At 41.9% G+C, this 17,853-nt stretch overlaps 1 protein-coding gene across 1 annotated transcript in view; it reads right to left on the reverse strand.

Moving 5' to 3' along the window:
- The window catches only part of DSCAM (DS cell adhesion molecule), a 765,341-nt gene that overhangs the window by 322,257 nt on the left and 425,231 nt on the right, over positions 1–17,853 (reverse strand). Inside the window, exons 19-20 of the mRNA XM_089677896.1 lie at positions 11,775–11,930; positions 1,272–1,405 (exon numbers count right to left, since the gene is read on the reverse strand). Of these exons, the coding sequence (XP_089534022.1) occupies positions 1,272–1,405; positions 11,775–11,930 (290 nt within the window). The remainder of the gene's footprint in view (positions 1–1,271; positions 1,406–11,774; positions 11,931–17,853) is intronic.

Genomic DNA, 17,853 nt, shown 5'->3' on the forward strand with positions numbered 1-17,853 from the left:
ATGACTGCAGTATGATTTTTGATACTTGGGGTATTAAAGAGACTCTGCTGCTATTTTCAAAAAATGAAATAAAGCTGTCCCTTCAAAGTGAACAAAGGAGACTTACCAGTCCCATTGCTGAAATCTGCTACTTTGAAGTAGCAGATTTAAAAGATCTTCTGCATTTGACACTTCTGTAACCATGACTCCTGAAGAAATCACGGCTCAGCCAAACAGCCGGAGCCCGAAAACCCGGAAGCAAGGCAGGGTGAAGATGGAAGCCCTGTCAGTGGTGATGGGGCACCGCTGGAGGTATTTGTTTTAGGGTAAGTATTTCATAACGTTCTAGCATGCAGTGCATACTAGCACATTATGACTTGAGCCTGCATGGGGACCAGCTATTTTTTTGAAGCCTTCAGTTATTACCACTTTAACGAGACGGTATTGTAAGAGACAGTACAGTTGTCTCTTTGACAGGTAGATAAAAAATTGCAATTATTACACATTGTTTGGCACACATTCACTTAAATTGATTGCAAAGGTTCCTTTTTATCTTTAAAAAATAATAAACATTTTATACTTACCTGCTCTCTGCAATGGCTTTGCACAGAGCAGTCCCGATCCTCATCTTCTGGATTTCCCCATTGGTGCTCCCGACTCCTTCTGCCTCCAGAGTACCCCCATAGCAAACCATGGGAGCATAGCAAAGTATGGGAGCATTCATGGAGGCTCAGTCTCAAACCAGGTTGTGTGCATCTATTGCAGCTCATGCTATCCCCCTGCTAACTCGTCGCTGGATTTGACTGACAGCAGCAGGAGCCCAGGGGCGGACGGACCATTTGGAAACTCGGGCACTGTCCGAGAGCCCGGGGACAGTAGGGGGCCCCATGAGATTCCCCTGGTACCTTTTTCATAGGCTTTTTTGAGTTTGGGCAAGGACACAGGGGCCCCATGATCCTCTATTGCCCGGGGGCCCCTTGAGTTGTCAGTCCGCCCCTGCAGGAGCCAATGGCTCCCACTGCTCTCACTGTGTACAGTGAGGAGGGAGAGAGAAAGCAGCACTGCAGCTCCTGGGCACAGCGCTGGATCGAGATGGGGCTCAGGTAAGTATTGGGGGGTGGCTGAACATAAAAGGTTTTTTTACCTTAATGCAGAGAAAACATTAGGGTAAAAAAACACCTTTGGCCTTTACAACTACGTTTATGTGAAAAATATCATCTAGGTCCACTGTGATTCCACTATTTCCTCTAAAGAAACAAACATACACAGATATTTAAGTCTTTGGTACTTACCCTAGGGTCGGGGTGTGAGCAGAATACTGTGTATTTCCGGATTATTCCATTTAGTTTTAAAGGGGGGAGCCATGAGACATAAACAACGGAAGATGAGGCTGCGGCAGCTTTAATACCAGCAGTGGGACCTGGAACTAGAACCGAGAAAGAAGGTCAATAAATGGTTACAAGCAAACCTTGTCCTGCATACAGACATCAGATAATAAGTCATAGTAGTTAGTCAGAAATACTTATTTCGCTAGTTTAACTGATCTATCCATTTCTTATGATCCCCAGTTGGTTGTGATAGTCCACACAATTGCTTTTAGCATTATGAAATAAACCCCATAAGATCTAATAGGCTGAAAGTACACTTGTAGGTCCCATCCACAGCACAGTGGCTGAATGGTTTGCACTACTGCAGCACTAATTATTCTGGTATCAGTACATATCAGGTATGTTATCCACATGAAGTCTGTACATTCTTATATTTGTTGAAAAATTTACTGATCAAGTGTATTTTTGATTGGCAAAGCACTTTATTCTCATTGTATATCTTCCCATAGGTGAAGACTAAAACAATACCCATATTAAAGTTGTTTTAAACCTGAGGCATGAAATATGAACAACGCATATCCCTCGTGTGTACTTGTCTCAGTCTAGAGCACCAAGTGTCATTTCTGTCTGCTGCCTTGTTCCTCTGCTAGCATAATTCACTTCTGACAGGTTTTCTTTTTCTACACCAAGAGAAAAATGGTGACAGGGGAGGGACCTCCAGCAGATTGAAAGCCTCAGCTCTGTTCCTGTGTGCTGTGTGACGCAGGGTATGTCCCTTCTCTCCAATCTACTCTCAGAGCTCTTGTACAGTACGCAACTACAGCTCCTGCTTTTCAGAGCTGAGAGATCCTGTGTAAATTCTGGACTTTGAACAGAGAGGAGATGGCTACAGATAAAAAGGTACAACTTGTGCAGAAGGATTTGTTTAATCTCTGGGTATCAGCTGAGGTCAGTCACTTCTCTAGGTATATTTAAGGGTTTACAACCACTTTAAGGGGACATGTGGCAACTGAAGGAGCACCAATTACAACTGAATTCAACCCTGTATACAAAATCCCTCTATTTTTTTATGATATACTTTTCTGTGTGCAATACTATGGGACAACTTTTCTAAACAGAAGATTCTGAAGAAGAAGGTCTTCTATTGGACGTGATATTTGAAAGGCAGCTAACTTTATGTCCTGTAAGATTTTATATATTCACTTAAGAAGTTGGGGCAATTAACATTTACTGCCTTGATGGCGGTCAGACATTCAAACTCAGGCTTATGTTTCTCATCAGCCTAATGCTGGCCATATATACATTCAGCCATGGCCTGGACATACTCTGTACAGGGCTGCACTGAACTGCCATGACTAAGCCCTGTGGTTGGGGATGCAGCCACAATGGAGCTAGGCTGAGGCTGCTTTTGCACTAGCAACTGTCAGGTCTTGTTGGTGTGCAGAACCTGGAGCTTTCTTCCTTATATTGCATGCACCAAGCCAAGACAGGCTCTTCCCAAGCCAGCACCTTCAGTGTGAGTCCCCAGATCTGGACAGAGGAACCCAGAGTGCCACCCTTAGTTGTTTTTGGTGTGAATATCATTATTCAATATAAAAATCATTTCAATAGAAGGATTGTATCTTTCAGAAACTGAATGCACTATAAAATTATTTCAGATAAAAAATTATTACTTTTGCCGGAGGCTCCTATTTCCACCCTTGAAATCGAGAATGCTGTAGGATCTTTCCCTAACGCTAAGTCTCAGGGCCCAGATAGCATACCGGGGGAATGGTACAAGACCTATGGTAAGATTCTGGCCCCCAAGTTACAATACCTTTTCTCTACCTGTCTAGAAGGTGGGGAATTACCTGGTTCCATGTAACAGGCACATATTGTTCTAATCCCCAAGCCAGGGAAGGACCCTACCTTATGCGCGTCATATAGACCAATTTCCCTCCTGAACTATGACCTAAAGATTCTAACGAAGGTCCTGGCCACCAGGTTGATGAGAGTCCTGCCTTCCCTAATAGATATTGATCAGACGGGTTTCATGGAAATCCATGGATGTAAACCTTCATTGGGTATTTACTCATCTGCAACTCCCTGCTGAGGATTCTGGAAGTCGTGTGCTGGTGGCCCTTGATGTAGAAAACGTATTTGACTCTGTATGCTGTCAATATATGTATGTAAATGTACAGGTTCTGGGGTTCGGGCCCTTATTCCGTAAGTGGATTAGGATATTACCCAAGACCCCGATGGCCCAATTTAGATTGGGGGGTATGCTCTCTCCAGCCTTAGGGAGAGGTACACGACAGGGCTGCCCCTTTCTGCATCTCTTTTTGCCCTTGTGATGGAGCCCTTGGTGGCTGCCTTGCGACAGTTTGATGTGGTCTGGGACATTCATGTGGGTACCATCACTGAAAAACTAGCATTGTATGCTGATGATTTAATTATTTTTCTTAATGATCCCGGTCCCTCCCTTTGGGAAGCTTTAAGTATCCTATCCCGCTTTGCAGACTTCTCTGGCCTGGGAGGGAACTGGGGGTAGACCCTTATATTACCTATTGATCAAGAGGCCAAAAACATGGCAGATGTGTCCCTTCCTTTTCCCTGGACTACCTCCCTGCGTTATCTTTGGATTACTATTTTTCCGAATGTGACCAAATTTATTCAATTATACTTGCACCCCATTTTATCTTCTACCAAGCTACAGTTGAAAGCATGGGATAATCTCCCCCTGAGGATTATAGGTAAGATAAATTTACTCAAAATAAAAATCCTCCCTATATGGTTGTATACTCTCGTCTGGATACCGAAAGCCTTGTTTGCGAAGCTTGACTTCATAATTGTGTCCTTTCTTTGGCGTCGGGTGCCCCAAGATTCAGTAGGGTGACCCTACATAGGCCTTGGACACAGGTTTGGCGTGCCCAGACTTCCAGACTTATTTTATAGCAGCCTTGCTTACTCATGCCCATAACTGGTTGGTTTCGGATGACTTAACTCCTCAGTAGTGTTGGAGGTGGCTCATTTGGGGTCTTATGAGGCACTGAGGAACCTACTGTATAGAGGCACTAGAGCTCCTTTTTCACTCACTCTGTCTATGAAGACGGTCATTAGAGCATGGCAGTGGGTTCTAGACAAACAACATCATACCACTGGCACTTGGTCACCTGATACTCCTTTATGGCTTAATCCGTGGCTCCCGGAATTCCACTCCATTCCTGATCCCAGGGTGTGGGCCTCCCACGGTATCAAAATTTTAGAACACATCTGTGAAGGGGGTACTCTTAGATCCTTCAATGCTCTGAAACTGAGGTTTCGTCTGCCTAACACTCACTTTTTCCGCTACCTTCAGCTTCAGCATTCCTTTTCTTCTCAGTCTAAATCAACCTGTCTGGTCTTAGAAAGGTCTGAAATAGAATTCCTATTGGGAGAGGACCCCCTGGGTAAACCTCTTTCTCAGATATATAGAGCCTTGCAGCCTTCTGTTCATGTGGGGTTGGTGGGCCTGCATTCTAAGTGGCGGGATCACTTTCCGCAGATGGAGGCGGAGGACTGGGAGGATGTTTGGGAGTATCCATTTCAACAATTAGTGGCAGTTAAGGATAGGCTTATACAGTTCAAGATATTACACAGGACGCATTATAAAATTGAATTTATCCAGGGTCTCACCCCCACTTCTGGAAATGTTACCAACCGGATGCTGACTTCGTGTATATGTTTTGGGACTGTTCTGCAGTTCAGGTTTTTTGGGAGGCAGTTACGAGGTTTGTCTCTGAGTTGACTATGGTACCGATACCGTTGACGGTTGAGGTCTGCTTGCTCTGCTTGGTAGGTCCCTTGGCTTTTGACAGAGCGATCAGAACTCTACTTGGCCTTCTCCTCTTTTATGCAGGGAAAGCCATAGTGAAATGGAAATTGCCAGAGAAACCATCACTTGACTTCTGGAAGTCCCTAGTAAATGCCTCCATCCCCTTTATAAAGCCACGTACGAGTCTCGAGGTTGTCTTGGGAAATTCCACAAAGTGTGGCATTTATGGACTGAGTCTGATACAACAAATTCATCCTTCTAGGCTCATTAGCCCTGTACTGGCTATACTGATATGTTTTTGATTGGGTTGGGGTGGTGGTTAAATGGAGTATTTTTGTGGATTTGGTGCAGTGGGATGGGAGAGTTTTTGCTGTTTTCCTTTAATTTCTTATGTCTGGGTAACATGATAGAGATGATTGCATTGCACTTTCTTGAGTTTTCTCTGTTTCAAATGGACCGAGCAGAAATTTCAGACTTGAGTTACTGTTAGGTTGTTAAAGTTCTTCTCTGTTATAATGATATTCTATGTTAGAATGTTGATTTCAAGCCAGGGAATGCCCAAAGGCCCTGTTATGTATTGTTCTCTTGCTTGTTTTTTATGAGAAACATAATAAAAAGATTTTTCAAAAAAAACAAATGATTACTTTTGACTAAAAAAGACAATCTGCCCTTGAAAAAAAATGCAATTTAATGCAACCATATTTTCAAGAAAATAACTTTTTCAAGTTTACAGATAGCTAGATAAGACAGATAGATACTGTAGAGAGTATATGACCCCAGTCTCTGTTGAGATTTCAAGGATCACTAATACGAAACTTTAAAGAAAAAAACTGAGATTGTTTAAACGATACCATAGAATGTTTACACATTTGTTAAAAAAAAGTAATTTTTATTTTGACAAGTGATTAAAAAATGTACTACAATGCATATAAAAAGGCATAGAAGGCCAAACCACCCTCAGGGGTCTAACCATCGCATATTAAGATAGAGATTACATTTTTCATTAATTAGATGACAACAATCACTTGATGAAGTCTTCGAGGAGCCTGAATTCTCTATGCGTTGTTCAGGAGTAGGAGGATTCATTCTATGACAGTTACATACAACATAATAAACTGGTAAAATTTTATAATTATATTGCTTACGTTGATTATGGCAGCAGTGAATCTTATATGCCATTAACCACTAGCTGCCCGCCCACAGTAGTTTTACTGCGGGCGGCAAAAGCAGGATGGGCAATATACCAGTACATTTGCACTAATGCGTTCCCTGAGACGTGCAGAGGCGTGATCCCAGGACCACATCAAATCACGGCATTTGGCCACTTGCTCATAGCGGCCGGGGTATCATGTGATCGCTAGGACCAATCATAGCAATCACATGATATTGTGTAAACTAACTGTCATAAATGGATTACCATTGCTTGCTAATTGTTGCTTATTGTTGACATGCTGTGATTGGCCCACAACTATCACATGGTACTTGGATACCTGTACCATGTTATTAGCTGTAGCCAATCATAGCATTTCAACAAGCTGTCATGCTGTCATGGAAAGCCATTCATGACAGCTAAAAAACTATTGCTTATAGCACTGATCATCTCTGTTATAAGCAACAACAGTGTAAAAAAAACCACAATCTTTAAGGAAAGTATACAAAAAAATAGTAAAACAAGTAAAGAAAATGTTAAAATAAAGAAAAAAAAATATCACCAGTCAGTATCCTTGTTCACCTCCCCATCAATCATATGATGACGCTGTACTGCACTGGTGACCTTATGTAAAAAAAAAAAAATTTTAAAAAGAAAATGTTATTTAAATTTCTTCATTTTCCAAAACATTTGGACAAAAGATTACAATTTCAAAAAACTTGCCATACCTTTTACTAAATACACTGGACGGTCTACCTTCCAAAAAAAGGGTCATTTGGTGGGTATTTGTACTGTTCTGGCATTTTCAGGCCTCAAGAACTATATTTGCTCATTTTTATTTTTTCATTTATATAGCAGAAAATAAAAAAACCCAGTGGTAACTAAGAAAAAAAAATTATTTGCGTACAGTTTTGAATGACTGAGCAATTGCCATTTAGTAGTGCAGTGCTGAATAGCAAAAAACCTTTCTGGAGATCAGGTGGTTAAAAGATCTATAAATATACACTTACGAAAGCAATAAAAGTGTGTCAAATGAAGGCATTCGCCTGAGAAGCTCAAAGGTTTGGCTTGTATGCCTTTTTTATGTAATGTGATACATATTTTTAATCACTTGTCAAAATAAATATGACTTTTTTTTAACAAATCACAGTAACGTCTGATGTAGACCAGAGTGTCATACCCCAATATGTAAGACTCCATCGAAAAAAGCCCCCCAAAAAATGGGATTTTTAGGCACCAAAGAAAAAAGCACAAATTCTTTACTTTGGTTGTAAAGAATGCATAAATATACATATGTGACACGTGTGTTGATAAGTGGTTTTATAATTTTATAAACATTGTCATCCAACTTTCTAATCACTTTTATTTAAGTGTTCTTGCATGGCAAGACCACTTACTGTTATCTCACATATATATTCTTATTATTACAGCCAAATTTACCACCCTAACTCCTCCCACAGTTTTTACACTAATTAGACAATAATATACGGAAACGTGCGGATTGTTCCCCATTGGTGTGCTATTACTTTGTGGAACGTTTCGCCGAATGGTTCACGAAATATCGGCGTTTTTGTGGTGAAATTGGCCCCATAGGAATGAATGGAGGAATGTTCAAAACTAGAGTGGGAGCTGACAAAAGCTAGAGTGTGAGCTGAAAAATCAGGACATGATTTCTAAACTGCCATCACTCCCTCATTTTCAAGCCCACCTACACAAATCTTATATCAAAACGTTTAGCTATCCCTGCTGTCACTAAAAATGTCCACAGCTAAGCCATAGTCCTGATAGTTTTCACAATATGACCATTTGTTTGCAACTCACGCCGCCCATTGACATTCATTGAAACTCCACTCTAGCCATCTCAAATTTGAAGGGCAATTTCTAAACTGCAACTGTGCCTTCATTTTTAATATTTCAGAGACATACTATGCAACAAAATGTAGGTCTGGGTCTTGTGATTCTCACAATATAAAGCTCTTCGGTGTAGGATTTATAAATTTTAAACTACAACCATTTGAAGACGGCAACCGCCAGTGAAGTGAGCAAGTTGGAGCAGTTTGTTTTTAACCGCTCTTTTCTGCCCTTGCTGTAGAGTGAGTTGCCATAGGAACCCAGGCGTGTGAGCAGGCAGCAGAGCGACAAGCCACTCCACCCAGTTACTCCTCCCACTCCAGCTGTAGAATACTGGTGGAGGCAAGAACACTTCACACAATTTCCCCGGAAATTGTAGCTTTTCTAGTTTATTAATGTTTTATGGGATGTTCGATAACATTTATTTGTGTTTTTATTTTGGTGCCTAAAAAAAATGAAATTTTTAGACTTTTTTTTATAGTATTTTTTTTTATAACAAATATTAAAAGATTCTATGGTACATTTTGAACAAATCCCAATTTTTTAGTTAGTTTTGGTATTATTGATTTGAGATGAAGATACCCAGAATACATTAGTATATTTAAGATCTATGTGCTGAATTAAAAGGATTACCAGTCTTGGGGGAGAAAGACCAGTTATCTAGAATGCAATAGATTGGCTAACTACTAATGTTTCTCCATTGTACAACCATGTCCCTGCTGGTGTGTCCTGCCTGGTAAATTGACTGGTGAATTGACACCCGAAACGGACACGGACTATGCAGCCATGTAGAACGAGGCAAGCATGGTTACAATGGGGTCAGAGGACAGGTGGTGGTTATTACCTCCTCTGTCCCTGTTGCTTTGCTGCTGAAGCTGTTAGATATGGCTCAGGTTACGATGGATAAGGTATTTTACCTGTGTCCATTCATTTATCTCAGTCATTTTCTCCTAAAAATGTTCAATTCACAAACAGAAATATTGCAGTGGAATCATTATTTTACAAATGAAATAGGCTTTTAATGGTTAAAGTGACCTTGTCGTTGCATCAAAATTAGCCAGGCACCGTTGAACACCGCTATGATCCTGAGAAACTGCCCCTTGAAGTTCACAGGGAATCCAAAACTTCCAGGACTGTCAATCTCCCAAGTTATTCCAGCTCTCACTGTTTCCTCCTTGATGACTTCCATGTCACTATGTCCTCCTGTGTGACATCAGCAGAAGAAGCTAGTGAGAGCTGCAGGAGATTGACCATCCTGGTGGACTATCCAGTGCTGGTTTCCCTACGGACTTCAAGAGACAATTTCTCAGGTATGCATTGCCTGATAAACTGTGCTTAGTGATATCTTACATATCCTAAATTCTCATCAATCAGTATTTTTTCCCCCAGAAGTGTTATTTATCACTGCAGTTGACTTTGTTTCTTGCCTGTTACCCCCATACTAAAACCTTATTTCCATCCAAAAGACAGCAATATTTTAAGGAGCAATAACCTGTGTGATAGTTGTGAATTGCCATTTATACTTAAAATACCCCAAAAATCTGTAAAATGAATATGTGTAGAGTAAATTCAGCCTGTAATGAATTGAATAAGCCAAATTTGACTGTTGAAGTGTTTAAAATACTGGATATAATAATAGCAAGTGAATTATGCTTGTGTTAATTGAGCTCATTGACTGCCTTTAGGAATGTCTGACGCTCTATGAGGGAAAATTAAATCCAACATGGCTTATTTCATGACGGTGTATATGCCATAGAACCACCACTATATTACAGGCTTATTGTATTGTGACCACATAGTACCCTCTGGTGGACAGTTTAAATAATTGCTGTTGTACAGGAAAAAAAAAATCAGTGTTAGTTCATATAAGAAATAAAACAAAGTGAGCGCTCCCAATGAAGCAGCTGTTGCACTAAGGTAACCAGAAAAAAACCTCTGTCAGATAGTAAACAAGGAATGCAGCGCTGCACTCTTTGTTTACTATCTGACAGAGTGTTAGTTCATAACCTAGAGAGATTAAATAGTGGCTTCTTTGGATTCATTATCTAAGGCAGCGGTGGACAACTTTTTATTATATATTAAGCCTGAAGAGTGGCCTCTGACATCACCAAAAAGGGCCATAGAAACAGTAGACATGCAACAGGAGCTGGTCAGAGACTGCATTTATACTGGAAGAGATGGACAGAGACTGCATGCATGTCGTGGAAGTTGTTGGAGACTGAGGACATGCTTCATAAGATAGTCATAAACTGGGGACATGCTTCAGAAGACAGTCGTAGACTGGGGATATGATTCAGAAGATAGTCGTAGACTGGGGACATGCTTCAGAAGACAGTCGTAGACTGGGGACATGCTTCAGAAGACAGTCGTAGACTGGGGACATGCTTCAGAAGACAGTCGAAGACTGAGGATTTGCTTCGGAAGACAGTACTAGACTAGAGATATGCTTCAGAAGACAGTACTAGACTAGAGATATGCTTCAGAAGACAGTACTAGACTAGAGATATGCTTCAGAAGACAGTACCAAACTGGGGATCTATTTCAGAAGACAGTCATAGACAAGGGACATGCTTCATAAGACAATGGTAGACTGGGGATATGCTTCATAAGACAATGGTAGACTGGGGACATGCTTCATAAGACAAAGGTAGACTGGGGACATGCTTCAGAAGACAGTCGTAGACTGGGGACATGCTTCAGAAGAGAGTCATAGACTGGGGACATCGTTCAGAAGACAGTCAGACTGGGGACATGCTTCAGAAGACAGTCGTAGATTGGGGACATGCTTCAGAAGACAGTACTAGACTGGAGATATGCTTCAGAAGACAGTACTAGACTGGAGATATGCTTCAGAAAACAGTACTAAACTGGGGATATGCTTCATAAGACAGTCATAGACAGGGGACATGTTACAGAAGCCAATGGTAGACTGAGGACATGCTTCAGAAGACAGTCGTAGACTGGGGACATGCTTCAGAAGACAGTTGTAGACTGGAGATATGCTTCAGAAGACAGTACTAGACTGGAGATATGCTTCAGAAAACAGTACTAAACTGGGGATATGCTTCATAAGACAGTCATAGACAGGGGACATGTTACAGAAGCCAATGGTAGACTGAGGACATGCTTCAGAAGACAGTCGTAGACTGGGGACATGCTTCAGAAGACAGTCGTAGACTGGGGACATGCTTCAGAAGACAGTTGTAGACTGGGGACATGCTTCAGAAGACAGTCGTAGACTGGGGACATGCTTCAGAAGACAGTTGTAGACTAGGGAATTGCTTCAGAAGACAGTCGTAGACTGGGGACATGCTTCAGAAGAGAGTCGTAGACTGGGGACATGCACAGTGCACTCACAGAGAGAAGGGAGGAAAGGGGAATAGTTTGCTACCAGGGCTGTCTGTTTCTGTGGACGCAAGGAGACTTGTTCACAGTGCCAGCTAGGAGCATGCATGAAAAAGTGGCTCGATGGGACCCTATAAAGGATGGAGCCACTCGAAAACAGGAAACTTTTAAGCTTTTGCACCTCTAGCAAACATCTTTACAAAGGAGGTCTCCAGAAGGACACACTGGAAGCTTCCCACAGTCCACATAAACAGAGTGATATCTGCCTAGACAAAGCAAAGCATGTAAGTAACCAGCATTATTCACATATACCAGCTGTGATTCTTACCATCTTCTTTGGTTCTGACAAATATTTGCTCGCTGCGCACACCATCTCCAGCTCCTGTAAAGGCCAGCACCTGGATACTGTAGTTTGTATATTTCTCCAGACCACCCAGCTCCAGTAATTGTTGAGTTGTGGTTACATTTTTTATTTCACCAAGCTCTAAAAAAGACAACAGAACAAATTAAGTAAAAAAAGGTTCATGTTCATGTTTTAAAACATACCTGTAGGTCTATATAATTTTTAAAGTTGACCAAACATTTCATTATATTTGACTGGGGATTACTTTGAACTCAAACTGAAAAAATCTTTTGGCTCCCTTGAACAGTGTTTCCAAAACCTTAGGGCCCACTACCAATGTACGTTGGTTACTAATATTTTCTAGACAACCTCACATACAGTCAGGTCCATAAATATTGGGACATCGACACAATTCTAACATTTTTGGCTCTATACACCACCACAATGGATTTGAAATGAAACAAACAAGAAGGGCTTTAACTGCAGACTGTCAGCTTTAATTTGAGGGTATTTACATCCAAATCAGGTGAACGGTGTAGGAATTACGACAGTTTGCATATGTGCCTCCCACTTGTTAAGGGACCAAAAGTAATGGGACAGAATGATAATCATAAATCAAACTTTCACTTTTTAATACTTGGTTGAAAATCCTTTGCAGTCAATTACAGCCTGAAGTCTGGAGCACATAGACATCACCAGACGCTGGGTTTCATCCCTGGTGATGCTCTGCCAGGCCTCTACTGCAACTGTCTTCAGTTCCTGCTTGTTCTTGGGGCATTTTCTTTTCAGTTTTGTCTTCAGCAAGTGAAATGCATGCTCAATCGGATTCAGGTCAGGTGATTGACTTGGCCATTGCATAACATTCCACTTCTTTCCCTTAAAAAACTCTTTGGTTGCTTTTGCAGTCTGCTTTGGGTCATTGTCCATCTGCATTGTGAAGTGGCGTCCAATGAGTTCTGTAGCATTTGGCTGAATATGAGCAGATAATATTGCCCGAAACACTTCAGAATTCATCCTGCTGCTTTTGTCAGCAGTCACATCATCAATAAATGCAAGAGAACCAGTTCCATTGGCAGCCATACATGCCCATGCCATGGCACTACCACCACCATGCTTCACTGATGAGGTGGTATGCTTAGGATCATGAGCAGTTCCTTTCCTTCTCCATACTCTTCTCTTCCCATCACTCTGGTACAAGTTGATCTTGGTCTCATCTGTCCATAGTATGTTTTTCCAGAACTGTGAAGGCTTTTTTAGATGTCGTTTGGCAAACTCTAATCTGGCCTTCCTGTTTTTGAGGCTCACCAATGGTTTACATCTTGTGGTGAACCCTCTGTATTCACTCTGGTGAATTGTCTTCTCTTGATTGGTGACTTTGACACACATACACCTACCTCCTGGAGAGTGTTCTTGATCTGGCCAACTGTCGTGAAGAGTGTTTTCTTCACCAGGGAAAGAATTCTTCGGTCATCCACCACAGTTGTTTTCCGTGGTCTTTCAGGTCTTTTGGTGTTGCTGAGCTCACCGGTGCGTTCCTTCTTTTTAAGAATGTTCCAAACAGATGTTTTGGCCACGCCTAATGTTTTTGCTATCTCTGATGGGTTTGTTTTGTTTTTTCAGCCTAATGACGGCTTGCTTCACTGATAGTGACAGCTCTTTGGATCTCATCAGAGTTGACAGCAACAGATTCCAAATGCAAAAAGCACACTTGAAATGAACTCTGGACCTTTTATCTGCTCATTGTAATTGGGATAATGAGGGAATAACACACACCTGGCCATGGAACAGCTGAGAAGTCAATTGTCCCATTACTTTTGGTCCCTTAACAAGTGGGAGGCACATATGCAAACTATTGTAATTCCTACACCGTTCACCTGGTTTGGATGTAAATACCCTCAAATTAAAGCTGACAGTCTGCAGTTAAAGCACATCTTGTTTGTTTCATTTCAAATCCATTGTGGTGGTGTATAGAGCCAAAAATGTTAGAATTGTGTCGATGTCCCAATATTTATGGACCTGACTGTATGTCTGAATTGGATAATTTGCATTTAACCAATACAAATTATGTTTGTCGATATCCCCCAAAAAATGCTTGAGCGACCCCTTGACAGGGTGCCAGAAGACTAGAGGTTGTCCCAAACCACCAGGGTTTAAAATTTAGGTTTATAGTATAAAGGTCTCAAGTCCATCACTTCCAAATCTCTTGGAGGGCCTCTATATCCCGTCATAGACATCAGTGTCCAGTCAGATGTGCTTGTCGGCAAGTGCCTATGGTATATTGGGTTTTTGCTGGTAAGTTAATCTCTGACTTTTAAATAGCTGCCTGATGCATGTAGAGGTCAATGTATTTTGTGACATGGTTTACCCTGCATCTGTGTCACTTACAGCTATTAGAGCCTATATATAGGGGAACCAGCCTCGTGGAGGAGTCCAGTATGGGAGCTGTACGGTCAGGTTCTATTGACTTCCTTAAAATATCAGGCATAAACAGCAGCGCCACTAGGCAACAGCACAGACAAAATCTATGCATAACGAATTCAATGCAACGTACAGCCATGTAGGTGAGGATGATGTTCTGATGTACTACCTTAAGTGTAGGTGCACTAATTGTTCAGTAAATGGAGTTTCATTAAAGAAGACATTTTCCATGTAATTGACTGAGAAAGAAGAGATTAATAAATTACAGCAATTATAAAGACTGTGCTGTACAGTAACAAGTGTAACCTGGTTAATCCTTGAGGTTAGGATTAAATCTATGTGTACTGAGAATCAGAAGGAGAAACAGTCAGCTGACAAAGGAAGCAGTGACTGTGTCAGGTGACAGAGGTCCTGGTGGTGAGGGAACAGTTAGTGCTTCATGTTCCCCATTTAGTGGCAGGTTCTCCATATTTGAGCCCTTTGCGGTACAGGGCCTGCCTAGGGACCAATCCTGGTATCATGGAATGCAAGGCCTTGCTGAGCTAAGTATGTTGTATTCCTTGTGTGCCCAAGGGTGGATCATATTAAAAAGGTGCAGAGTAAAGATGTGCTACAGTCATGTGCAGGGGCGGACTGACCATTTGGAAACTCGGGCACTGCCCGAGGGCCCAGGGTCAGTAGGGGGCCCCATGAGATGCCCTTGGTACCTTTTTCATAAGCTTTTTTGCGTTTGGGCAAGGACACAGGGGCCCCATGATACCCTATTGCCCGGGGTCCCATGAGTTTTCAGTCCGCCCCTGGTCATGTGTCAGGACAGGTAGGAACAGACCATATCCCCAGCTGAGGAAATAAAAAGACGCGGTCCATCTACAACGGTGTGATGCTGTATGTGCATTGTGGCTTCTTGCCTGGACATGTAGGGGTTTATTTACTAAAGCTGGAGAGTCCAAAATCAGACTCCCTTCTGCATAGAAACCAATCAGCTTCTAACCTCAGCTTGTTCAATGAAGCTTTGGCAATGAAACCTGGAAGCTGATTGGTTTCTATGCAGAAGGGAGTCTGATTTTGGACTCTCCAGCTTTAGTAAATAAACCCCGTAGTGTCACCCAAATTAACTGTTGAATGCGAAATGAGATAGGTTAAACTACTCCCAAGATGCCTCTAAATGGGCAAATTCCTGGGGTCTCCCCCTTACATGCATAATCCAATAGTCTCATAATGACCCTTTTTCAGTTGACCTTGTTTCCCAAACAATGCTTTTCTCCACTACGTCCCCAAAGAATGGTCACTCTGTGCTGTCAAGGATTGACCCCTGGGCACCTTTGGTTTAAAATGTCTAATTTAAAATATCACTTAACGCATGCAGCAGTTTACCTTAAAAAGCTCATCTTTTAGGGTAAAAAACTAACAGAGTAAAATGCTGTCAGAAATTGACAAATTGTTAAAATACCAAAACTTGTATATAAATATATAATGGAGAAGATATTGGTGAATCATTTTCTGAACTAATGAGTAACAACCATGTACTTAAAAAAGAATCATGTGGGGTAAAAATACACTTTGTGTGGTACTTTATGGATATATATATATACTTAAATGTTTGTAAGAAATATACAATAAAGATTTTTGGTATAAAATGTATAACAGGCTGGACAGTATAAGTAATTTAGACATGTGCGCTTCGTTTAGTTTTTGAGATAAAAAATTCATTTCAGAGATTCAGATGTATAATAAGCTTCAAATAGACATAGTAACGAATGTCAACGACTCTGAAAAAAAAGTTATAATGAAACGAAGAAGCGCATTTGTTTAATTTGGATGACGTCACATGATACGATAGTAGTTCAGGACCATATTGAAATTAATTCAGTTTTCAAATTCGTTCGATAACTCAGATTCAAATTACAGAAGGATCCAAATTTTATTCCATTTGCCATTTCTCTTGGTGGGCTTCACTAGCGTCCGAAAATATCGAATCCGTCTGATTCTAATCATACCAATTTGATAATATTTCAAATATATAGCAATCTTTTGGAAAAACTGCAACATTTTTCTAATCCCCCCGGACCAACAGATATATAGAATAAATACCGAAGATATCAAATGAATTCTGAAAACAAGTTGTTTCAACATAACGAATATGACAAAACAAAATTTTTCAATGAACAAATGCATCCAAACGGAAATAAAAATTTCCAGCATGCACATGTGTAATGTAACTAATGTAACTGCACTGGTCAAATATAAGCAACACATTTGAATAGTAGTAGAGAGTGAAAAGGTTACCAATCACAAAAGATTTGATGATTAAGAGGGCACTGACCTTGAAACGCGTCAGATACGCCCCTGTGGATGAGCACAGCTCAAGCGTTGGCACTGGACTGATTTTATGCAGTCAGCTATGTACCTTTGTGAGTACACTGGATTTTACCATTTGCACAATAAAAAAACTTATGATAATACACTAGGCCGGTGCGACCTCTCCTTTTGTTTTTTCTAGTTATTGCTATATGGATATCCCTGATCTGAAGCGGGCAGCAAGACCTGTGTGGTGTTGGGTTTTTCATTGGTGGTTTTCCCTACCCCGTCTGACAAGATAGCAGAGGAGCTTGCTTTGGGACCTTCCATTTGGACTCACAGCTTTGAGGGCTTTTCTTTCCTATAGCACTGACAAGTATTTCTGTTTTATATACCAATTACAAAAGTACCGTATATACTCGAGTATAAGCCGAGTTTTTCAGCACATTTTTTGTGCTGAAAAACGGCCCCCTCGGCTTATACTCGAGTCAACGTCTGCAGATGGCTCCCCCCCCCCCTTCCAACAGAAGGGAAACTACGGTAAGTACAGGGGTGGGCAGGGGGCCGCTGTCTCTTACCTGGCTCCGGTCCCACGACGATCCGGTCCAGGAAGCGCGTTCGTCCACTGGATGTTCGCGCGGCTGCTCGGCTCCGCTTTCTCACCGGTGATTGGCCGCCAGAACTGTAGCTCAGGAAAGGCACACAGGCGGCCAATCACCGGCGAGGAGGCGGAGCTGAGCGGCCCCGCGAAAATCGAGTGAAGGAATTGCAGGTAAGTGTGCCCTGCTTAGGTGCTGCTGCAACCATATATGCTGGCTGCAGCAGCACCATACTGGAACAGGGGTCAGCAAGTGTCAGTGGGAGGAATAGTGCCCCATCGTTGGTGTCACTGATACCAATGATGGGGCATTATTCCTCCCACTGACACCAACGATGGGGCACTTTTCCTCCCCCCCACTGACACCAACGATTGGGCACTATTCCTCCCCCCCCCCACTGACACCAATGATGGGGCACTATTCAACCCCCCACTGACACCAATCATGGAGCACTATTCCACCCCCCACTGACACCAATCATGGGATACTATTCCTCCCCCCCACTGACACCAACGATGGGGCACTTTTCCTCCCCCCCACTGACACCAACGATGGGGCACTATTCCTCCACCCCCCCACTGACACCAATGATGGGATACTATTCCTCCCACTGACACCAATGTTGGGACACTATTCCTCCCACTGACACCAATGATGGGACACTATTCCTCCCACTGACACCAAAGATGGGGTACTATTCCACTGACACCAATAATGGGGTGCTATTCCCCCCACTGATACTAATGATG

Source organism: Staurois parvus, unplaced genomic scaffold (assembly GCF_062004578.1).
Source record: "Staurois parvus isolate SC_StPar_1 unplaced genomic scaffold, SC_StPar_1.0 ptg000195l, whole genome shotgun sequence".
Lineage (NCBI taxonomy): Eukaryota > Metazoa > Chordata > Amphibia > Anura > Ranidae > Staurois > Staurois parvus.